Source organism: Emydura macquarii, unplaced genomic scaffold, assembly GCF_026122565.2.
Source record: "Emydura macquarii macquarii isolate MOO-44397 ecotype Brisbane River unplaced genomic scaffold, CSIRO-AGI_Emac_v2 contig_383, whole genome shotgun sequence".
NCBI classification, from domain to species: Eukaryota; Metazoa; Chordata; order Testudines; family Chelidae; genus Emydura; species Emydura macquarii.
Genome location: NW_027130520.1, coordinates 6,703,953 through 6,722,500, shown reverse-complemented (window position 1 = coordinate 6,722,500; position 18,548 = coordinate 6,703,953). Strand labels below are relative to the sequence as shown.

The 18,548-nt window shown below is 36.9% G+C and overlaps 1 protein-coding gene across 5 annotated transcripts in view; it reads left to right on the top strand.

The window, feature by feature from the left end:
* The window catches only part of ANKRD46 (ankyrin repeat domain 46), a 31,992-nt gene extending 16,475 nt beyond the window's left edge, over positions 1-15,517 (top strand). For 3 of the 5 annotated variants that reach the window (XM_067537276.1, XM_067537283.1, XM_067537271.1), the window contains exons 2-5: positions 5,515-5,601; positions 8,046-8,388; positions 9,771-9,929; positions 13,489-15,517. In XM_067537276.1, coding sequence (XP_067393377.1) covers positions 8,078-8,388; positions 9,771-9,929; positions 13,489-13,705 — 687 coding nt within the window. In that variant the 5' untranslated portion in view covers positions 5,515-5,601; positions 8,046-8,077 and the 3' untranslated portion in view covers positions 13,706-15,517. Of the gene's footprint in view, positions 1-5,514; positions 5,602-7,514; positions 7,592-8,045; positions 8,389-9,770; positions 9,930-13,488 lie in introns of those variants that run through there. The other 2 variants (XM_067537288.1, XM_067537294.1) reach the window with 2 other exon arrangements.
* Positions 15,518-18,548: the final 3,031 nt, after the last annotated feature.

Here is an 18,548-nt window from a genome sequence, read left to right as displayed (position 1 = left end):
CTGCAAAATCGATCCTGCACTGCCGGCGGTACCTCCAGCAGTGTAGACATACCCTACCTAGAATATGACGTGATAACAGACAAAAAAGGGAAGAAGGCAATATAATAACATAAAGTTTATATGGCTGACTGGTTTGTAATGCATGTATCTTAATTTGCTGGACTACACTATGCCAGACTTACCCATGACACTCAATTCTATGTCCCTGAAAGGCAATAAGTCTCTCCATTTTAGTAACCTCAAGGTATTGAAGCTGTTGACTGTGTGTGAACTGTTCTTCTGTACAAAGGCAAAAGTAATGGTGTTTTGAAGGAAAGTGACCTTATCTTGAGACCCATGGCCCAAGTCCAAGCTCCTAGTATCAGTAGAATAGGATCAAAGACCAGACAGGATAACCATCTTTAACATAAGTGCTTAGATATTTTAGGACCAAAGTTCCTGAACTACTGGATGATACTTTATGATTTTAGAGGTAAACCGTGAGATGGAAAAGAGTCTGGTAACTCTGCTGCAGAAGTTACCCTCTAACTTTTTCAAGAATTATTTTGGATTTCAGGATCCTTTGGATTTCTTTCAAGAAAACAAACAGCCACAGAAACAAGCAATAAGAAATAGTGAGGGGTTTATATGATGTTTGCTGCAGCTGAATGTGAACTCAGCAGGTCACATGGTGGCGCTATTCATCCACATACAAACAGTACTTAGGTAATTTGAGAATAATTCCCTTATAAAATAATTGATTTCTGATGGACAGTCGTTCACTGGCACTTGTTTCCTTATTGCATAAGAATCTTTTCAGAGCTGCAGCAAATTCAAGATGAAATGCATCAACAAGAGCTAAAAATAATATATCAGTAGCTTTTTAAACAAAAAATGTTTCAGTGACCTTGAGCTAACTACTGGAAATCCTTGTTGTTTTGCATTCCTGCAGTGTCCCAGCAGCAGGGGTATTTGCATGAAAGATTCTGAGCAGGAAGATATTTATACTTCTGAAAAGTGCAATTCAGTAACTTCCCATAAAGATGGAAGTATTAGAACTTATGGCATTAGCCAGCAAATATTGTTTATACTTCTATATTGAGGTTAAAGTATTCAGTAGTTTCCTTCAGTTACTGTGTCCACTTTGCGTGAGACAATTGCAATGAATTAAGGCTGCAAGTTATTTGAACAGGCATGTTCAACATCACAGTAAATTAAGCTCCTCATTGAACACTCCCTATCTAAAGGATAAAAATGGGCAAGGTTCAGAAGGGTTTTTAAAGGCATCCATTAAAGGGTGAAATATTCTGAAACAAATTCTGGCTGTAAAAATGCATTTGGTGCAACTGATTTGCATATATGTGGTTGGTAGTAGAAATGTGTGTGAATCCCCTCATCAGTAAAGCTCTGGTGTAAAGTAACATTCTTTTCTGCAACAGAGCAAGATTGCAATTTTTTGTACAACACATTCATTATACTGTACTGGGAGGCAGTGTTGTCTAGTGGATAGAGCACTGGATAGCAATAAGAAATCTGGGTTCTGTCCCTGGCTCTGCCACTAACTGACTTGCTGGGTGAGTTTGGCCAAGACACTTTCCTTCGCTGTTCCTCTGTTTACCCATATTTAAAACAAGGATAATTATATTTACCTCCTTTGTAAAGCACTTTGCAATCTATAGCTTAAAAGTGCTACATAAGAGCTAGATAATATATGCCACAGTTTTTCTCCATGTAAGGTTATTATTAAAGTCAGTATAGTATATCTATAAATCTGACTCACTCATGTTTAAGATTGTTGAGAGAAAATGGGAATGATTACCCCCAATTTTGGTAAATCGCAAAGATTCCAGCTCTAAAACTGGATTTTTCAGGTCCCAGTTAGTAGAAAGGATTTAATACTTGAGTCTCCTTAGTGTGCAGCAAATGACATAGGTAGTGCTGCTTTTGCACTGCCACCAACTCATACATCCTGTCTGATAAAACACGAAATGATAGCAGGCCATTAAAAATTATCTCTATGACCTCTGGATTCAGAACGCCAAAACCATGGAAAGAGGAATTCTTGGGAAAATAGCTAAAGGCAGAAGAAGGGGAAAATGCCAAGTACCGTATTATTAGTGTAGTGCAGATCTGTGTATGCATAACCCTTTATCTGAGAGCTATTCAGAGCCCTCTTTGGGATTGGTTCTGGCTACCTGAGAGGTTGCCTCCTACAGCAATTCTGTTTCACTGGAACAATGAAACTCTAATCCAGTGGGCGGGAGTATGGTGGGGGTGGGGTAGAGGGGTGATTGCAGGATACAGAACTTTCAGAGGCGCTGGATGGAATTCTATGGAATTCTCTCCCTAAGCAAAAATGACAATAGACCTTAACATTTTCAGAACTAAATGCAAAACTAATTGTTCAACTTCAATTTCCACATGCTAAAGAAATCCATATACAAACATATCCTGTAAACTAACCAAGTAATTTCTCCTACGTGCCAGGAAGAAAGGGGGAGAGAGAGCTATTTGTTTTTCTGTTTTTAAATACTTGAGATTTACTCATATACAGCAGTGATGGAGGAAAGGTCATATAAGTACCTATAGAGTGTTTGTGTGTTATGGATAACATATAATTTTAATTTTGTTTTTATCTTGCATGCACATGTAAATAGAGCTGAGTCTTATCTTGCTGTATTTTTATGTGCAATCCCAGTTGAACAGGAAACCTCACTTTCAGAGGATGTGGACATACTGCTATAGCAAACTGCTTAAGATGGATGTTTTGTTACTTTAAAAAAACAAGAGGCTATATAAGCCAGTGTCAATTAAATACACTAAAAGTGTACGACAAAAGAGCAGAAAATTATATGCAATTAAGGAGTTAATGAATGTAGAGCTTATGTGTAAACTGAGTATCACTTACATTATGTTCTCCATCAGAGTACAGTGATTTGTTGACATATAAATATTCCTTTGCTGCTAGTCAGAATATCGCCAGTGGTAATTCACTGACACTTTGACTCGGGGGTCTGAAGCAGTCAATAATGTTGTGAAGTTTCAATCACTGACACCGTGTTGATGCATCCTAATCTATTTTTTAAAGTGCAAAGGTAGTAACAGTTACTCTGATTAGTTTTCTGTGAGTGCTCCTAGTTTTCTTGCAGAACTGATATATTACGAGTGGCACTGACTGGGTGACTAATGGGTTTTGGCCAGTTGTAACTAGGGATCCTAGTTTTCTGTGATAAAAAAATCCTAAATTCTCTGATTAAAAAAACATAAAGATCTGCGTATTTCCACAATTAAAATGAAATGCTGAATTTCATTTCCCTAGCCACAAAGTTTATAGGTATCAGTTGAACACGATGTTTTATTGATAAGCAGTAGAACCCCATTTACCTGAGCCTTCATTATCCAGCTCTCCATGTTAACCAAACCACCAGCCGCTGACTGTATATAAATTTAAAGCGCATTCAAAAATCAACAAAAGGGGAAGGTTATGCGCATTGAATAAGTGACGCTGGTACTTTCAATAAAATTTAGTTAATATATGTTTTTATTTTTTTACAAAATGCAAAAACTGAAGATTCTCTAATAATGCAAAATCTGTGTTTTTCTGTGGCAAATGGATTTCTAGGATCCCTGATCATAACTAATGTTTTTGTGATGCGTATGAGAGAGAGGGAGGACCTGTCCCCATCAGTGATTCAGCCATTCCTTTGTCTCTTCATGGTGCTGACTGGTAGCTGTTTCACTTAGCTGCTCTGATTTTTACATATTAAGAAATACAAAGAGGAAAACATCCACTTGCTGCAAAATAAAATTAACCAAGAGTTGGTAAATTCCATATTTACAAGCTGTTTAAGATTTGATAAATTGTAGCTAGTAGTGTTATTTGAATCTAAAGATAATTCCTCCCTTGTTGCCTCTGCAGTGTCTTGTATAAATGAGCACAAAAAATGTAAGAGAAAAAAGCTTGACTTATTAGCAGTGTAACAAGCAAAATTACAGACATCAGGCTTCTAATAAGTAAATGTAAATAACTTTTCCGATAGTCTAATCATTTCCCCTATGTTTCTCTTGAAAACGGAATAATTTCATTAGATTTTTCCTTTTAGAGTGATATTCCCACTGTACTAAATCTCCTATGGCACTGAAGAAGCAATTATTGCATAATTCTCATTAATAGTACAAATGCACTCTGTGATCACACTACTGTGTTCAGTCTATATGTATTGCATAAACTTAGAATAAATTGACATTCTCTTAGCACCTTTTTCACTTGGAATGATAGTGCTAATTGATTATTTTAAAATAGTGATTTCATATCACTGCAACAAAACAAGAAAAAACATATCTTTGTTATACAAGCATACTGCTTGTCTATTAGAAGATAAATTTTTCAATAAATAGTGCCACATTTTTGGAACAAGTAATTCCCTGAATCAAATTAGATGTATTTGTTCCAGGTGCAACAATGGTAATTCTCACAAATATTCAGAATGGTAGGTTTGCTGCTCAACACTATAGTACATACCTTTCTTTTTAGTTTGTCTCATACATTTGTGGTGACTGGTAGATGTCGCTGTGTTTTGACTTATATTTAGAGCTGCCATCAAATGCACCTTTCTGAAACCATTTTAAAGAAAGTGGTTAGTACTTTAGTATTTCTTCTAATCCATTTAACAAGTACTGATCATAGCAGAAGTAACCCTTTGACATATGTCCTGCATAAGCTTGCAACTTCTGATCCGAGTGCTAAATCCAGTTTATCCAAAGGCATCTGAACAAATAAACCATCATAATTTTGCTGTATTTTGGTGACAGAAAACTTCATTAAACCAGGTGCAGTTCAAGACATTAGTGTATTTTTGTTTAACATTTCTGACATTAGGGGACTGGTAATTTTGAGAGGGACTGTTCTATCTTTGTCACTAGTTTGTATGTGGCAGAGGTTGGTAGCCTGCATGTTGAAATACTGGGATTATGTTTTGTGGGTTGGAATATTTCAATTGCAAGGTCCATAATCCTCAAGCCATGGCAAGTGGGATTTATTTTTGCTTGTTTTTGTTTACTTACTATGAACCACTAAAGGTTTATCCTAATTCCTCTGCCTTTCAATGTGCATGTCTCTGCAGATTCTAGTTAGTATCAGTTCTAAACCAGAATACTTCCAATTAGGATGACCAGATGTCCTGATTTTATCAGGACAGTCCCAATATTTAGGGCTTTTTCTTATATAGATATCAATTACCCTCCATCTCGTGTCCCGATTTTTCACACTTGCTCTCTGGTCACCCTACTTCCAGTCCTGCTCCATAATAACTGCTGCTTCTTCACACACACCTACAACCACAACCACACTGGCATACTTAGTCCAATACATTTTTTTCTGGTCACTAGCTCTTTCCATTAGGATTTGCATATAAAGTGCCTGGAGAACTGAAGAAGGATTTACCAGATGTACAAACAAATGCACATTTAACAGAACACACCATTCTTTTTCATGAAGTTCTGTACTCTTTTAATGGAATTGTCTGTTTGTTACAGATTTGCGCTGATGCATTACAAGACATTTTATTAAACAAGCTTAAGGATCCCCCCGGTGTCCTGCAACCACTGTTTTCTTAGGAACAAGTGAGTTGTGCTATTTGAAGCTTTTAAAGTGATTTAAAGTATATCTAGAACAGAACTTTATTGTGAAAATCGCATCTTTTGGAGATTGTGCCTGTCAGTTTGTGGGAAAGGTTAGGATTGAATGAGATACAGTTATACCATTTTAATTCTGGAAGGGAAACAGGCAAGAAGATTTAGATTGCTGTAGAGATCTAGCCTTGCAACCACCAAAATTTGTGTAGCATTTCAGTTGGAAGTACCAGATAGATTCTGTGTTTCTCCAATTGCTTTGTCCATATTTGGATAAAATGGAAGCCGTTAGTGCCCTAAAGGAGAACTATATTGTATGAACTATCTCATGGCTTTCTGTTGTTAGAAATGATTGTAGAAGAGAGTGCTTTCAAGTAGGCAATAAATTATCCCTTGCATAATTAGTATTTGCAGACTGAAAAAATGTATTCTGCATAGGTGCTGACTTATCAAATCATTCTTTATGTAGCTATTCAGGGCCAGGAGGTTATTCCCCTTCTCTCCCTCCTTGAAATCTGAGGTACAAGAAGTCAGTTTTGTTTCTTGCCCCGATAAATTAAACAGTGTTAATACATATACTTTGGTAGCAGAATTTGTCCAGATGAGAAATGACAACTAGTGAGGTGTAAATAATACTTGTTCATTTGCATAGTGTCTTAATTAGAACAGCATTCAAAACCAAAGTGTATGTAGAGTAGGTATTGCAAAATGATTAATTTGAAGCACTAGAGAAGAGCTATAAAGCACGAACAGTGTAAACTCCCCAAAAGCCAGAGAAATCTTAAATCTAATTCTTTGGCTGCTGTCCATATTTCCATTCTTCCAGCGAACTGAGTGCACTAGGATGGGAGGATTCCTTATATAGGCAAGAGAATTAAAGTACTTAAGTATGCAATCAAAAAAGTTCAGATAGCTAATTAGAATTCTGGTTTTAAACTGCTAGAGATATGTAATGAGCATGGAGTACTAAGTGTCCAAGAGCAATTATTTCTTCTCCATTCCCTCCAGAAAAATTCTAATCCAAATCTTGGTCCTCTTTCAGACCTCTTATTTTAACTGCCTCCTCTCTGATGTCTTGATTCTCTCCTCACTCCAGTATTCAGAATTCAACTGGTAAAATCATTTTCACTGCCCACCACCTGGACCACGTCACTCCTGTGTTCAAATCTCTTCACTGGCTACTCATTGCCTTCCATATCAAGTTCAGCCACGTGGTCCTCATCTGCAAGGCCCTGTACAGTTCTGCTCCTACACTCCCTCCCAGCCTTTATAACTTCTTATCTTCCCCTCTCATGCACTCTGCACCAGTGAATCCTCTTGCATAACCATCTCTTCCTCTTCTCTCATTTTTGTCTTCATGCCACTTTCCCACTGTCCCTTATGCATGGAACAAACTTACTTAATCTTGAGAGCTACATATTCATACTCTCTCCATTCAGATATGTCCTTGAATCTCACTTCCACAATACCTATTACCTCTAGTTAGTCAGTTGAATCATATTTCATCAAATAATAATTAGCAAGAAATCTATCGTGCAACCAATTTCTACCTTCCACTTTTAGGCCCAAAACAACAAAGTACGTGTTTATCTTTAAAACCAGTGGGACTACTCCCTTGCTTTGCTGGATAGAGGTCCTAGTGTGGAAATTGCACCCACCACAGTTCTAAACTCTCTTGATTTACCATTGTTGTCTTCACATTGTCTAACAGTTCTATCATTTTTGTCATTTGTATAAGTTAAGTTTCTCTAGACAGGGACCTTATCTTTATAGTTGCTTGTGAAACACCATGCCCACCTATTGTGCTATATAAAAATGTTCTGCAGAGGTAAAAGTGACTAAAAAGTGTAATTTCCTGCAGGGAGGGAAGGAGTTAATGCTTATGGTAACAATGAATTTTTCAGCAGTTGTCATTACTATACAGATGTAAATGAGGAACAGATAAATGAGAGCGGAAATCCCATTAGTGACTTGATATATAGTAAGTAAAAACTCTGATTGTTGTTACTATATCCGTTACTTTGAGAGCCCAGTGTGTTTGTTCAGTCTTGTAATCTGAGTTATAAAACGTGACTCTTCCCCTTCCCCCTTTTTAACAGAATTAGCTCACAGGATGGGCCTATCAAATTTTCCTTTTTAATATAAAAACTACAGAGCGTGAACTCTTCCTCGGTGGGGGTTTACCTATTGCCTTACATTCATGGTGGTGCTTTAACACAGTCCTCTGAAGTAACAAGGCTATGCATTTATGTTCCAGTAGGTGTGAACAGGTTTAAAAGGAGTATTCTCTATGTATCAGAAAAGACTAGAGCATGTTAACATAATGTGCAATATTAAATTATTTTCCATTCTTATTTGAGAAAGCATTTGCAAGGTGTTTGCTTTTTACTTATTTACTTCGCTTCACCATCATTTCATCTCATTTTTAACTGCAGGTTTGCCACATACACTAGACAGAAGTGGAGCAATGTCTTATATTTTTGTAAATGATTCTTCTCAGACAAATGTGCCCCTGCTGCAGGCTTGTATTGATGGGGATTTTAATTACTCCAAGCGGCTGCTGGAGAGTGGCTTTGATCCAAATATTCGTGACAGTCGTGGCCGAACTGGTCTCCACCTTGCAGCAGCTAGAGGAAATGTAGACATCTGTCAACTGTTGCACAAGTTTGGTGCTGATTTACTGGCCACCGATTACCAAGGTAACACAGCCCTTCACCTCTGTGGGCATGTGGATACCATCCAGTTCTTAGTCTCTAATGGACTCAAAATTGATATTTGGTAAGTTTGTTGTTTCTCTCTTTTTTTTTTGGACTGCTTTATGGTATATTAGTCTCTCTCTCTCTCAAAAGTATTTTGTACAAATCTGTTGCCTAATACAAATGATTTAATGGTAATTTCAGTGAAGTTCAATTTCTTTTTAAATGCCAGTTATGAAAAAAGAACAACAAAAGCATGGGCCCACTCCTAGCTTATCATGAGCATCATGAAAGACCATAGAAACAGACGATGTTGGGCTGGCCTGGCATAACCACTGCCTCTCACTAGCTGATGGCACTGTTATCCTTGGTTTGGCCAGACAGCCAGGAGAGGGTAGATGGCATCACAGAATAATTTAGAGTGACCATATTTTTAGAACTTTCTGTACCACTGTCCTGGTGCTTTAATTGACTCTTGTAAAAAACAAAGAAAATACAGTAAATGTGTATCAGTTCTTTCCTGTACTCTTTTGGTGATGGTGCTGCTTTTCAGTGTTCCCCCTTCCTCAAAACCTGAGAATCAATCCTTCTTTTAAATATTGTATATTCCTTCTTCCTACCTCCGAGCAGTTGTTAGATGCTAATGTCCAGACACAGGCACTCAGAATATCAAATAACTAGCTATTTTATTGAATACAGTTAGGTTATCCAGGGTCACCTTCTTTTTAGAACTTTCTGCCCATGCATCCCAGCACAGGAAAAAATGGCAGCCAGCAGTAAGTTCAGGTCCTTGGGCCTTTTGTTCATCTTTGATTATTGGAACTGCCCATGATCTCGTTGTATCAACAGTATTAATTACTGGCCAGCCCAGGGTCATTATGTATTTTTTCCCTTCCTGCCTTATCCCAAACACCTGTTTGCTGGCAGCCTCTAATCTGAAGGCAACAAATGCATTCCTACTTGATTTGGTTTTTTTTAAAGGCAGCAGTAGGAGGATTTACCCATCTCATATTTTGTTTATTGCCTAATGTTCTGTGACCCATATGTAATAAGGAGCTATGGAGAAACTTTGATTTCAAGGAGTAATATAAAGCCTTAAACACTGTTATAGACATATATCTCTATATACACACACACATAGTTAGTTTATTAATATTGCAGTAGCATCCAAAGACTGAAATCAGGATTTGAGCCCCATTATACTAGGTTTTTTGACTTTGTACCAAGAATAAAATATTATAGGGTTGTGTCCTTTAAAAATAAACTGTACAGAATTTTTTGTACAATTGTCTTTTATTCTTTGACTTTTATAAGTAGGAAAAGTTTACTATTCTGTGTAGCTAGTCCTAAATACTTATTGGTCAGTACATTTTATGTTGCATACTTATACAGATTGATCCTATCTTAGAATTCTCATTTATGGATTCTCTTCCCTCATCCCTTTTCTTGGGGGGACTATTTTAGCAATCACCAAGGCGCAACACCACTTGTTCTGGCAAAACGAAGAGGAGTAAATAAGGATGTGATTCGATTGCTGGAGTCTTTGGAGGAGCAGGAGGTGAAAGGATTTAACAGAGGCGCTCACTCTAAGATGGAAACCATGCAGACAGCTGAAAGTGAAAGGTATTACAAGACAGAGATTTACTAGGAAAAAATAAAAGCACGTGTATAAAGTATATCTTTATTGGTGAATCCATATTGTTTTCTGCTAGCTACATGAGTTGACCTGTTTGTTCCACGGAATGGAACAAAAGACTTATAAAAATTACCTTTCAGAAAAACTAAGTTAAATAAAAAAGTTTCTGTGATTTTTTTTTTTTTTTTTTTTTTAAATTTATAGTGAAAAAGTTTTTATAACAGCTAAGTATTCCACTACAGGGTTTACAACCCAAATGTTGTACCATTTTACTGGTGCAAGATAATCTGAAAATGAAATTCACTAGAAACTAGTTATAAGCAGGTCCCCGAGTATTCTGCAACATTATTCTCTAGAAACTAAGGGTATGCAATTAGACACCTGCTACTGACCCATGCCAGCTGACTTGGGGCTCACAGGGCTGGTGTTAAGGGGCTGTTTAATTGCTGTGTAGATTTTTGGGTTTAGGCTGGAACCCCAGCTCTGAGACCCTCTCTCTTACAGGCTTCCATTAATTACTGGTGTAGTTATTCTGAAATCTAATGATTGTTTAAATTTCATCATTAAACTGTTTCACTGCTTATCATTTTAGCCGAAACAATCAGCTAATGTTGCTCATCCAAGAAACTCAGATAGCCTCTCTCACTTACCAACCTCATCTGTCAGAACTCCAGCTTCCCCTCATGCCAGCTTTTGCAAGAATGTTATGGGTTGTTAGTACAAAAATGTGGTATTGTGGCATATTGAAAATATTGGGGAATGTAAAGTAAATGGAGTTTAATGTCAGATGTAACAAAAAGGTATGGTACTGATTGAGTTACTCATTTATATTTAATTCAGTTAAATATTTTTAAAATTGACTGATACTGCACCAGAAAAAAAAGAAGGTCTTGTTAAAGAATATAGGTCCAGTTTGCTTCAGAATATATAGGACTCTGTCTATAAACAAAAGTGAAAACAGTCTATTTTCATTTTCCAAGCTGAGAGAAATGCAAAGCCAACTAAATAAATGATGAAAAGAAAAACTAGCATTTTAAAATATTTTCCACTTTTGCATAGGAATTGCCACACTGGATCAGATACATGGTGTATCTGATCCATGGTCCTGTCTCCAACAGTAGCCAGCACTAGATGCTTCAGAGTAATATGCAAGAAACCCAGAGTAGGCAGATGAGATAATCTTTCCTCCACATTAGATCTCTCCCTAATTGTTAGAGATTGGTTTAAACCCTGAATCATGAGATTAACATTTCTTCCCAAATTGTTAGCAGTAACTATTCTAACTCTGGATATTCATCTTATACATATAAATGTCCAGTCCCTTTTGGAATCTTGCAAAATTTTAATGATATAAAATGTAAAGTAAGTAGGCTTGTTTGTTTGTTTGTTTGTTTGTTTTTTTAACATATAGGGTGATGGCCAAGCCCTATTGAAGTCAGTGGGAGTTTTACCATTGACTTTAACGGGGTTTGGAATTAGCGATGATTTTTGAACTGATAGTGTCCCTTTAAAGCCTGTAACTTCCTTTCCCTTTTATGACCTTCATTAATGTTCTCTTGTTTGATTTGTCAGGGAAACCTGTAATTTGCCTTTTGGAATTACAGACTTAGTTTACTCCCAGCTTGTTTATGAGCTAGTTTAAAATATCTGAAGTATCTCCTTTTGTAAGATAATTTTGTATAATAAAAATAGATCCAAACAGCACTAGAAGCAAATGAATGCACCTGTGCTTTGTGATTAAATAGTTTGTGTCCTTGTAACAGCACTATTTGGGATTTGGCTTTTCAGACTTTTAGTTTCACTCCTTCCTCTTAGTATTATTTCCTGATTCTAAAGACTCTCAAAATAAAATCCCCTCTTGTTTCTCTCCTCTCTCATTCCCACTATGCATGAAGCTAAGGGAGGATAATTGCTGTTCCCTCTGGAGACCCTGAACTTCATTCTTGAACTGACAGGAGAAGTTTCTAGAGAGCCGTGAAATAGTGTTCACTCCCTTCCTGGCTGAGTTTAATGCTTCCTCCTCATTACACTCAGTTGCTTCTGACTGACAAGCAAAGGACAAAACTAGGTTCCCAACTCAGATTTCTTCTCTTTTCCTTTGCCCCCACTGTGGTATCGGATTGTGCTACCTCTCAGCAGAATACTCCCTCTCTTTTTTAACATAATCTGCTTGTATTCGTAGCTCTAGTGACCTGTAACTATAACACAAGCTACACTGAACACTTTTGTTAGAAGCAAAATGAACATTTAGGATTTGTCACTTATAGATTTTTCCAAAATAGTTTTATTCAGGCACTTGCTGCCTTTTTAATGTTGCTTTGAATTTGGTTGCAATAGAAAATGCCACAGGAGGCTTCTTTGAAATTAATGAGGAACTTTGGTTTTGTTGTGGTGGTTTCCTTAACAATGAACATCTGACCTCTTTTTTTTAGGTTGCATTGTTCTTTTATTTAACCTCTGGAGTGATTATATATTAACCAGTTGGTGCTTAATTTGTGAGTAGATCTGTTTTATGCCAATAGATGTCTTTTAATAAACCCTCTCCTTCTGTTGGAAATGATAATAAGTGGGGAAGATGACTAACTCTAGTGGTTATGGGCAAACCACCATAGATGTACAAACAAGTAAATATTTGAAAACAAAAAAAGACAAGCTACTTTACTGGAAAAGTCTGAATATTTCTGCACATGACACTGTAATACTTGAGTAAACTACTGGTGCTTGCTTTAATTATTATTCAGTACTTGTACTTCATAATGAGGAAGAATGTCACATGAATAACATTAATGATAATCAGAAGTGTATTTTTAGAAAAAAGGTTTACAAGTGAATCTTCCTTCTAGGCATGTGTTATTGTCGTCTTTAGTCATATCAGAAGCAAGAAGCATTTAAATGGATAGTGTTAACTCTCAAATTACTTTTCTGAAAAATATTTTGTTCCTATTATTGTTACAGGATATGCCTAAGATTACTGCAATTGAAGAGATATCGGGTGGAGGGGATCTGTTTTTACTCTATTTACTTTATGCCTTAATATCACTGTCTACATAGCCAGTTTCACTGTTTCTCTCTATACTCAGTAAGAGTCTGATTCTGCAAACGCTTGTGCTCATATGTAACTTTGCTCATGTGGGCAGTTGTGGGACTACTCAAATGAGTAAAGTTACATACATGCATAAGTGTGTGAACAAGCCTTTAGTCCGTTCTTTTGCTATTTGTGTGGTTCCTTCATTCATCAAGCAGAGAAAATACATTCTTCTTCTTTTTTTAAATAGTTCTCTGTACCCAAATCAAAGATTATTTGAAAAGATAAATTATAAGGTCATCTGTCTCGAAGGATTGCTTTTCAATTACTGTATGTTGATTTGATGGGGTTTGGGGGAAGGTCCTTTTCTTATGTGCTGTCTTGAGATCATGAGTAAGTATGGTAAACCTGAAATTATTTAATTTTTAGTTTTGAATATTTTAGTTGTATTAGCAGGATTACTGTTATATTTAAGGATTCATTCTTTTACTTACTGTATTTATAACTTTAATCCTTCACAGTGCAATGGAAAGCCATTCCCTCCTTAATCCAAACCTGCAACAAGGTGAAGGGGTTCTTTCCAGCTTCCGCACGACATGGCAAGAGTTTGTGGAGGACCTGGGCTTCTGGAGGGTGCTACTTCTGATCGTCGTCATTGCCCTTCTCTCTCTCGGAATTGCATACTATGTTAGTGGGGTGCTTCCTTTTGTGGAAAATCAGCCTGAACTGGTGCATTAAAGCAAATGAAAATAGGCACAGTGGTCTTTTCCTGAGTTCTAATCTTTGTTTTGTGCTTATAATTCTTTTCCTGGTGCAGCTGTATATACTGTTTGTCTTTTATATGTACTGCTAACTCTTTTGGAAGAAAGATGCATTAATTGCTACTAACAACACTAAATTCTAAAGCATTCCTAGGCTACCTCTGACATGTCTTGACTTCTAATGAAAACTTATAGGTAGCAGTCTAAATATGGTTATTATAAAGGCCCTTCATAAATAAACAGCAAGTCCTTGAGCATGAAAAAATGTGTCTTGGTACAGGGACCAAATCATCTTGATTTCCATTTAAAAAAAATCTACTTTTCCCATGCTTCATCTTTTGAGGAGGAGTATTCTTATAAAAAGGTACCTAGATTAAATTGGAATAATTTTCATATATTCTGACATTTACATAATACAATGCCGTAAGTGTGCCGTTTCCTTTGTGCATTCAATATATTCATGTGTATGGTTATAAACTACATATATATTTAAAGAATGAGAAATATTTCAAATTTTATAACTTCTTTAAACTTCCTTTGACATCCTTGAATCAGTCTTCTATTTATGTATTAGTTTAAGATCACAGAGCTTTTTTCCACTTAGTTTGATGATATATTAAGATTTATGTGAGAATAAATCCTTGACATTGAAATTATCTAGTGCTTTTGGAAGCAAATATCTTTTGCTTTTCAAAATATATGCATTTGACTTCAAAATGCAACTTTTTCATTTGAAATACCTTTAAGGAAACATTTTCTTTGTAAGGATAGCTGAAAAGGGATTTAAACATTTTGTTCTGTGTTATTGTGAAACATTGTGTCATGCAGGATAACTGTGTTTCCATAGAGACTACAATAAACAATATGTTCATTTCATTTGCATTTTTGTGGGAGGGTTTAATTGGGATATAATTTTGGTAATATTGCTGTCAGTTTCAACAGTTTTCAAATGACACTCAAAAGCTGATGGGGCACTTTCTGGGTTAACATAATGTAATGTTGCAGTGAGTGTCTTAATATATGGGAATATTATGTAAATTGAAATCTGGCCCAATATGAGGTCTTTGTTGCTGTTAATTTGATGTTAGAATATCTGATGATTTAATACTCTTTTATGGAAACTGAGTAAATATGCAGTAAGATTGGGATGGTCAAAGGTGCCCAACTCCATCTCAGTTTCAGTTAGGTGCCTAACTTCCATAAGTGCCTTTGACAATCCCAACCTAGGTGAATTCAGCAAACTTTTAATAAAACAGTAAAAGGATATTTTTACTAAGATGATCCTAAATTATTGCAAAATAAACTGAACACTTGCAGGATTAGCAATTACGGTAAATGGTAGACAGTGGATATACTAACCTCTTTTTATTCTGTTAATACATAGTTGTTGTCTCTAGTGTGTGGGCATTGACTGACAGGCATCTTGTCTTTGTGATGTTGGATAGGCTTCACTGAAGCATCAATTCTAAATTGCTTCTGAAGCATTCTGAATCTTATTTTTCATTTAGAAGCTATTCTCCCTGATGGTACAAATGCAGCAAAGAGGGAAGCCTCCAAAAACCAACAAAATGAGCTTCAGTTTAATTGGTTGCTAATCTGTTTAGGAATAGAGAAACATGAAATGTTATATATAAACTACATTCACTGTATAGGTAAGTCCATTTCTATTAAGAAGACTGTGTCTTATGTTACATTAAATAGTGACATTTTCCATTATGCTCTCAGTATAATTTGTAATTGTATTTTGAGTGTGGATGAATGACATAAATAAAGATGTAAAAATAGACAAGTTTATTTTATTACCATTTTAGAACAGAACTAAAGATGTTATTTCATTTGAGTGATTCGGCATTAATTTCTTTCCATTTTGCACTGACCACATTGGAACAATAAGTATTTAAGGAAGAGGATGTTTCTCCATTCTCAAGGATTGAGGCTTTAACATTTATGGTGTTGGAACATGGTTATTTTTTGGTTTTCTGTGATTCTGGAGGCTTTCAGTGGCTTATGGTGGCCTTATGTTTTGTGGGACTAAATCAATTGTTGTCTCACTTTCCTGGAGTCTTTACTGTTTCTGGCCAGTATACATTTTTTTGGATGGTGCACTGTAAGTAATCTGGCACTCTTTGCTGTGTTGTCATGGGATGATTATATGAGGAAGAGAGCATGGTCTAGTTCTTAAAACATAGGACTGGTACTCAGAAGATCTAGGTGCTGTTCCTGACTCTGTTATTGACCTGCAGTTTGGTTCTGGGGCAAGTCAGTTAACTTCTCTCTGGCTGTTTCCCTGCTTTAACTTGGGAACAACACCACCTTACAGGGGTGCTGTAAATGAACGTCAATGATGCTTTGAGATCATTGGTCATTAGAGGTGAATATAATGGCAGTAATTTATCCAGAAATTAAATAAGATACTTTTAAAATAAGTCTAGAAAGCATCAGATACAGACAAAGACATCTCCACAAGCCTAACAAATGTGCAGGGGTTGTTACTATTTTTTGCCCCATTATATGTGTAAAATTTAACATTAACTGCTAAGGTTAATAGTAAACATTAAGCACAATAAAGCACTTTAGAGGTAGTGATCAAATGTGTTTACAGATGGTTGTCTGAAGGTTAGCTGAAGCCTAATTATAACAACTGGCATTCTCCTCACTAGCAAAAAAACCCCAGAACTGCTACTTGTATTTCTGTAGCCAGTTCTTACCTTTGTAGGAATTTAGGAGTTAATATGGACCTAAATTATTCCTTGATCAATATTTTGATCAGATGACTAAAAAAGCCTTGTATGACTTGTGAGTTGTTATGCTGTGGAGAGTTCTGTGCTCCTTTATGATTTTACATTATTATGAACAATTCATTCATATAAATAGAATGTACCTTGTGAAAACTCCTAAGTGATCAAGAATGCTACACAGAGACTAAACACTGGTACAAATTATCATCACACTTCTGATCTGTCACCATACTGGCCGCCTAGAAAAACATGGCCATCCTTGTACTATCTTGTACCCTGCATGCCTCTGTAAACTGATTAACAGAGTTTAAATACAGATTTGAGACTGATGGTGCTGGTTGAGTCCTAATGTTATGAAACTCCCTGCCTAATGACATTAGAGCTAATTCAGTATCTGCTTACAGTTATGTGCGAGAGATCTTTGTCCTGAGCCTTTCAGGTGCTTGAACTGAATTTGTGTTTTGTCTTTGTCCAGTGCCTAGAGATGCTCGTACACAAAAAGGTACTTTAGAAATGTATGATGATAGGGAACAGATGCAATTAATTGTAAGATCAGTATTGTCAATAGCTAGGAAATGGGACACTCCCTGGTTTTTTAAGTCAGAGTAACAGAAATCTGAGAAACTGGGATTTCAGTCTTGACAGTGATTTGTCTGTGGTATCAGTGGTACTGAATCACTACTGATGTTCTTATCAAAATAATTTTATGTCTCTGCAGTAGCCATTTAAAAATGTGTTTCTACCTTAGATATTAATAGAGAGCATCCATCACCATAGCAACTAAGAAATTTTAGGAAGAGACAGTCCTGACCATGCTGGGATTTGGTTCTTCTCAGAAAGAAACAGGAAGCAAACAGGCACTTCTACCTTCCCTATAAAGACAGCAAATCCCCTAAAAAGAACAGGGAGATGGCAATATTACAATGCATTAGCGTGGAAGGAGGCTGAGATACCACAATTCTGTTGAAAATGAGAGTGAAGTGGCTAATGTTTCTTCAAGAGGAATTACTCAAAGATCTGAAATTTAAAAATACCCTCTACTAGAAATGGAAAAATGAGGTGCACTCTAAAAAATAATCTACAGTCAAGTAAGGCTTGCAGGGGCCAGTAGCTCTACCTGGCAATCCTCACAAAGATACCGAAGGAAATCAGAGTCCTACCAAAGACATAAGGTGATAAGCAGACCACTGATCCTTCCCTACAACAGGTCAATACAAGATAGGTGTTAAAGCGACTGAGCAAAGGTCTGTTGCAGTGCCAATTGTGGGGCATTCCATAGGTTTGGATAGATGGGATAAACATTCAAACTCCTGATCCTTTTAAGGGTCTTTCCTCATTTATTTACATATTGGTTTGCTTTGAAGAAGCTACTTTACCACAAATTTTTGTGTACTTTTGCTTTGTCAGTGCTGGGGTCTGCCGTTTCACTTTATTCCTCTTTTAGTCACAGTGTACAGGTTATATGAAGCAGCAATATTTTGGATGCACTGTGGGTTCCTGGTTGGAAATAGGCTGGTTTATCTGCTGCCACAACATTACCTCAGTAACCACTGTGCCCTTTATAAATATTAGTTCCCTTGCTCCAGCTGTACAAAATTCTAGTATAAAGTTTCACCTTATGGCTGGCTGCATCCCCATGGGCTATAATAGGAGTCAGCAACCTTTGGGAAGTGGTGTGCCAAGTCTTCTCCTTGCCCCTCTCGCATGTGCTGTGGGTCCAGCGCCCTGGGCCAGGAGCCGCTCCCAACTCCAAGCAGCCCTGCGCAGCAGCTGCTCCTCACTCCCAGATAATGGCCAGTAGCTCTGCAGTCACATTAGCCAACTCCCTCAGCACCCTCAGATGCATTGCATCCAGCCCCATGGACTTGTGCATGTCCAGCTTTTCTAATTAGTCCTGATCCTGTTCTTTCATCACTGAGGGCTGCTCACCTCCTCCCCATACTGTGCTGCCCAGTGCAGTAGTCTGGAAAGTCTTCACCTTGTCTGTGAAGACAGAGGCAAAAAAGGCATTGAGTACTTCAGCTTTTTTCATATCATCTGTCACTAGGTTGCCTCCACCAATCAGTAAGGGGCCCACACTTT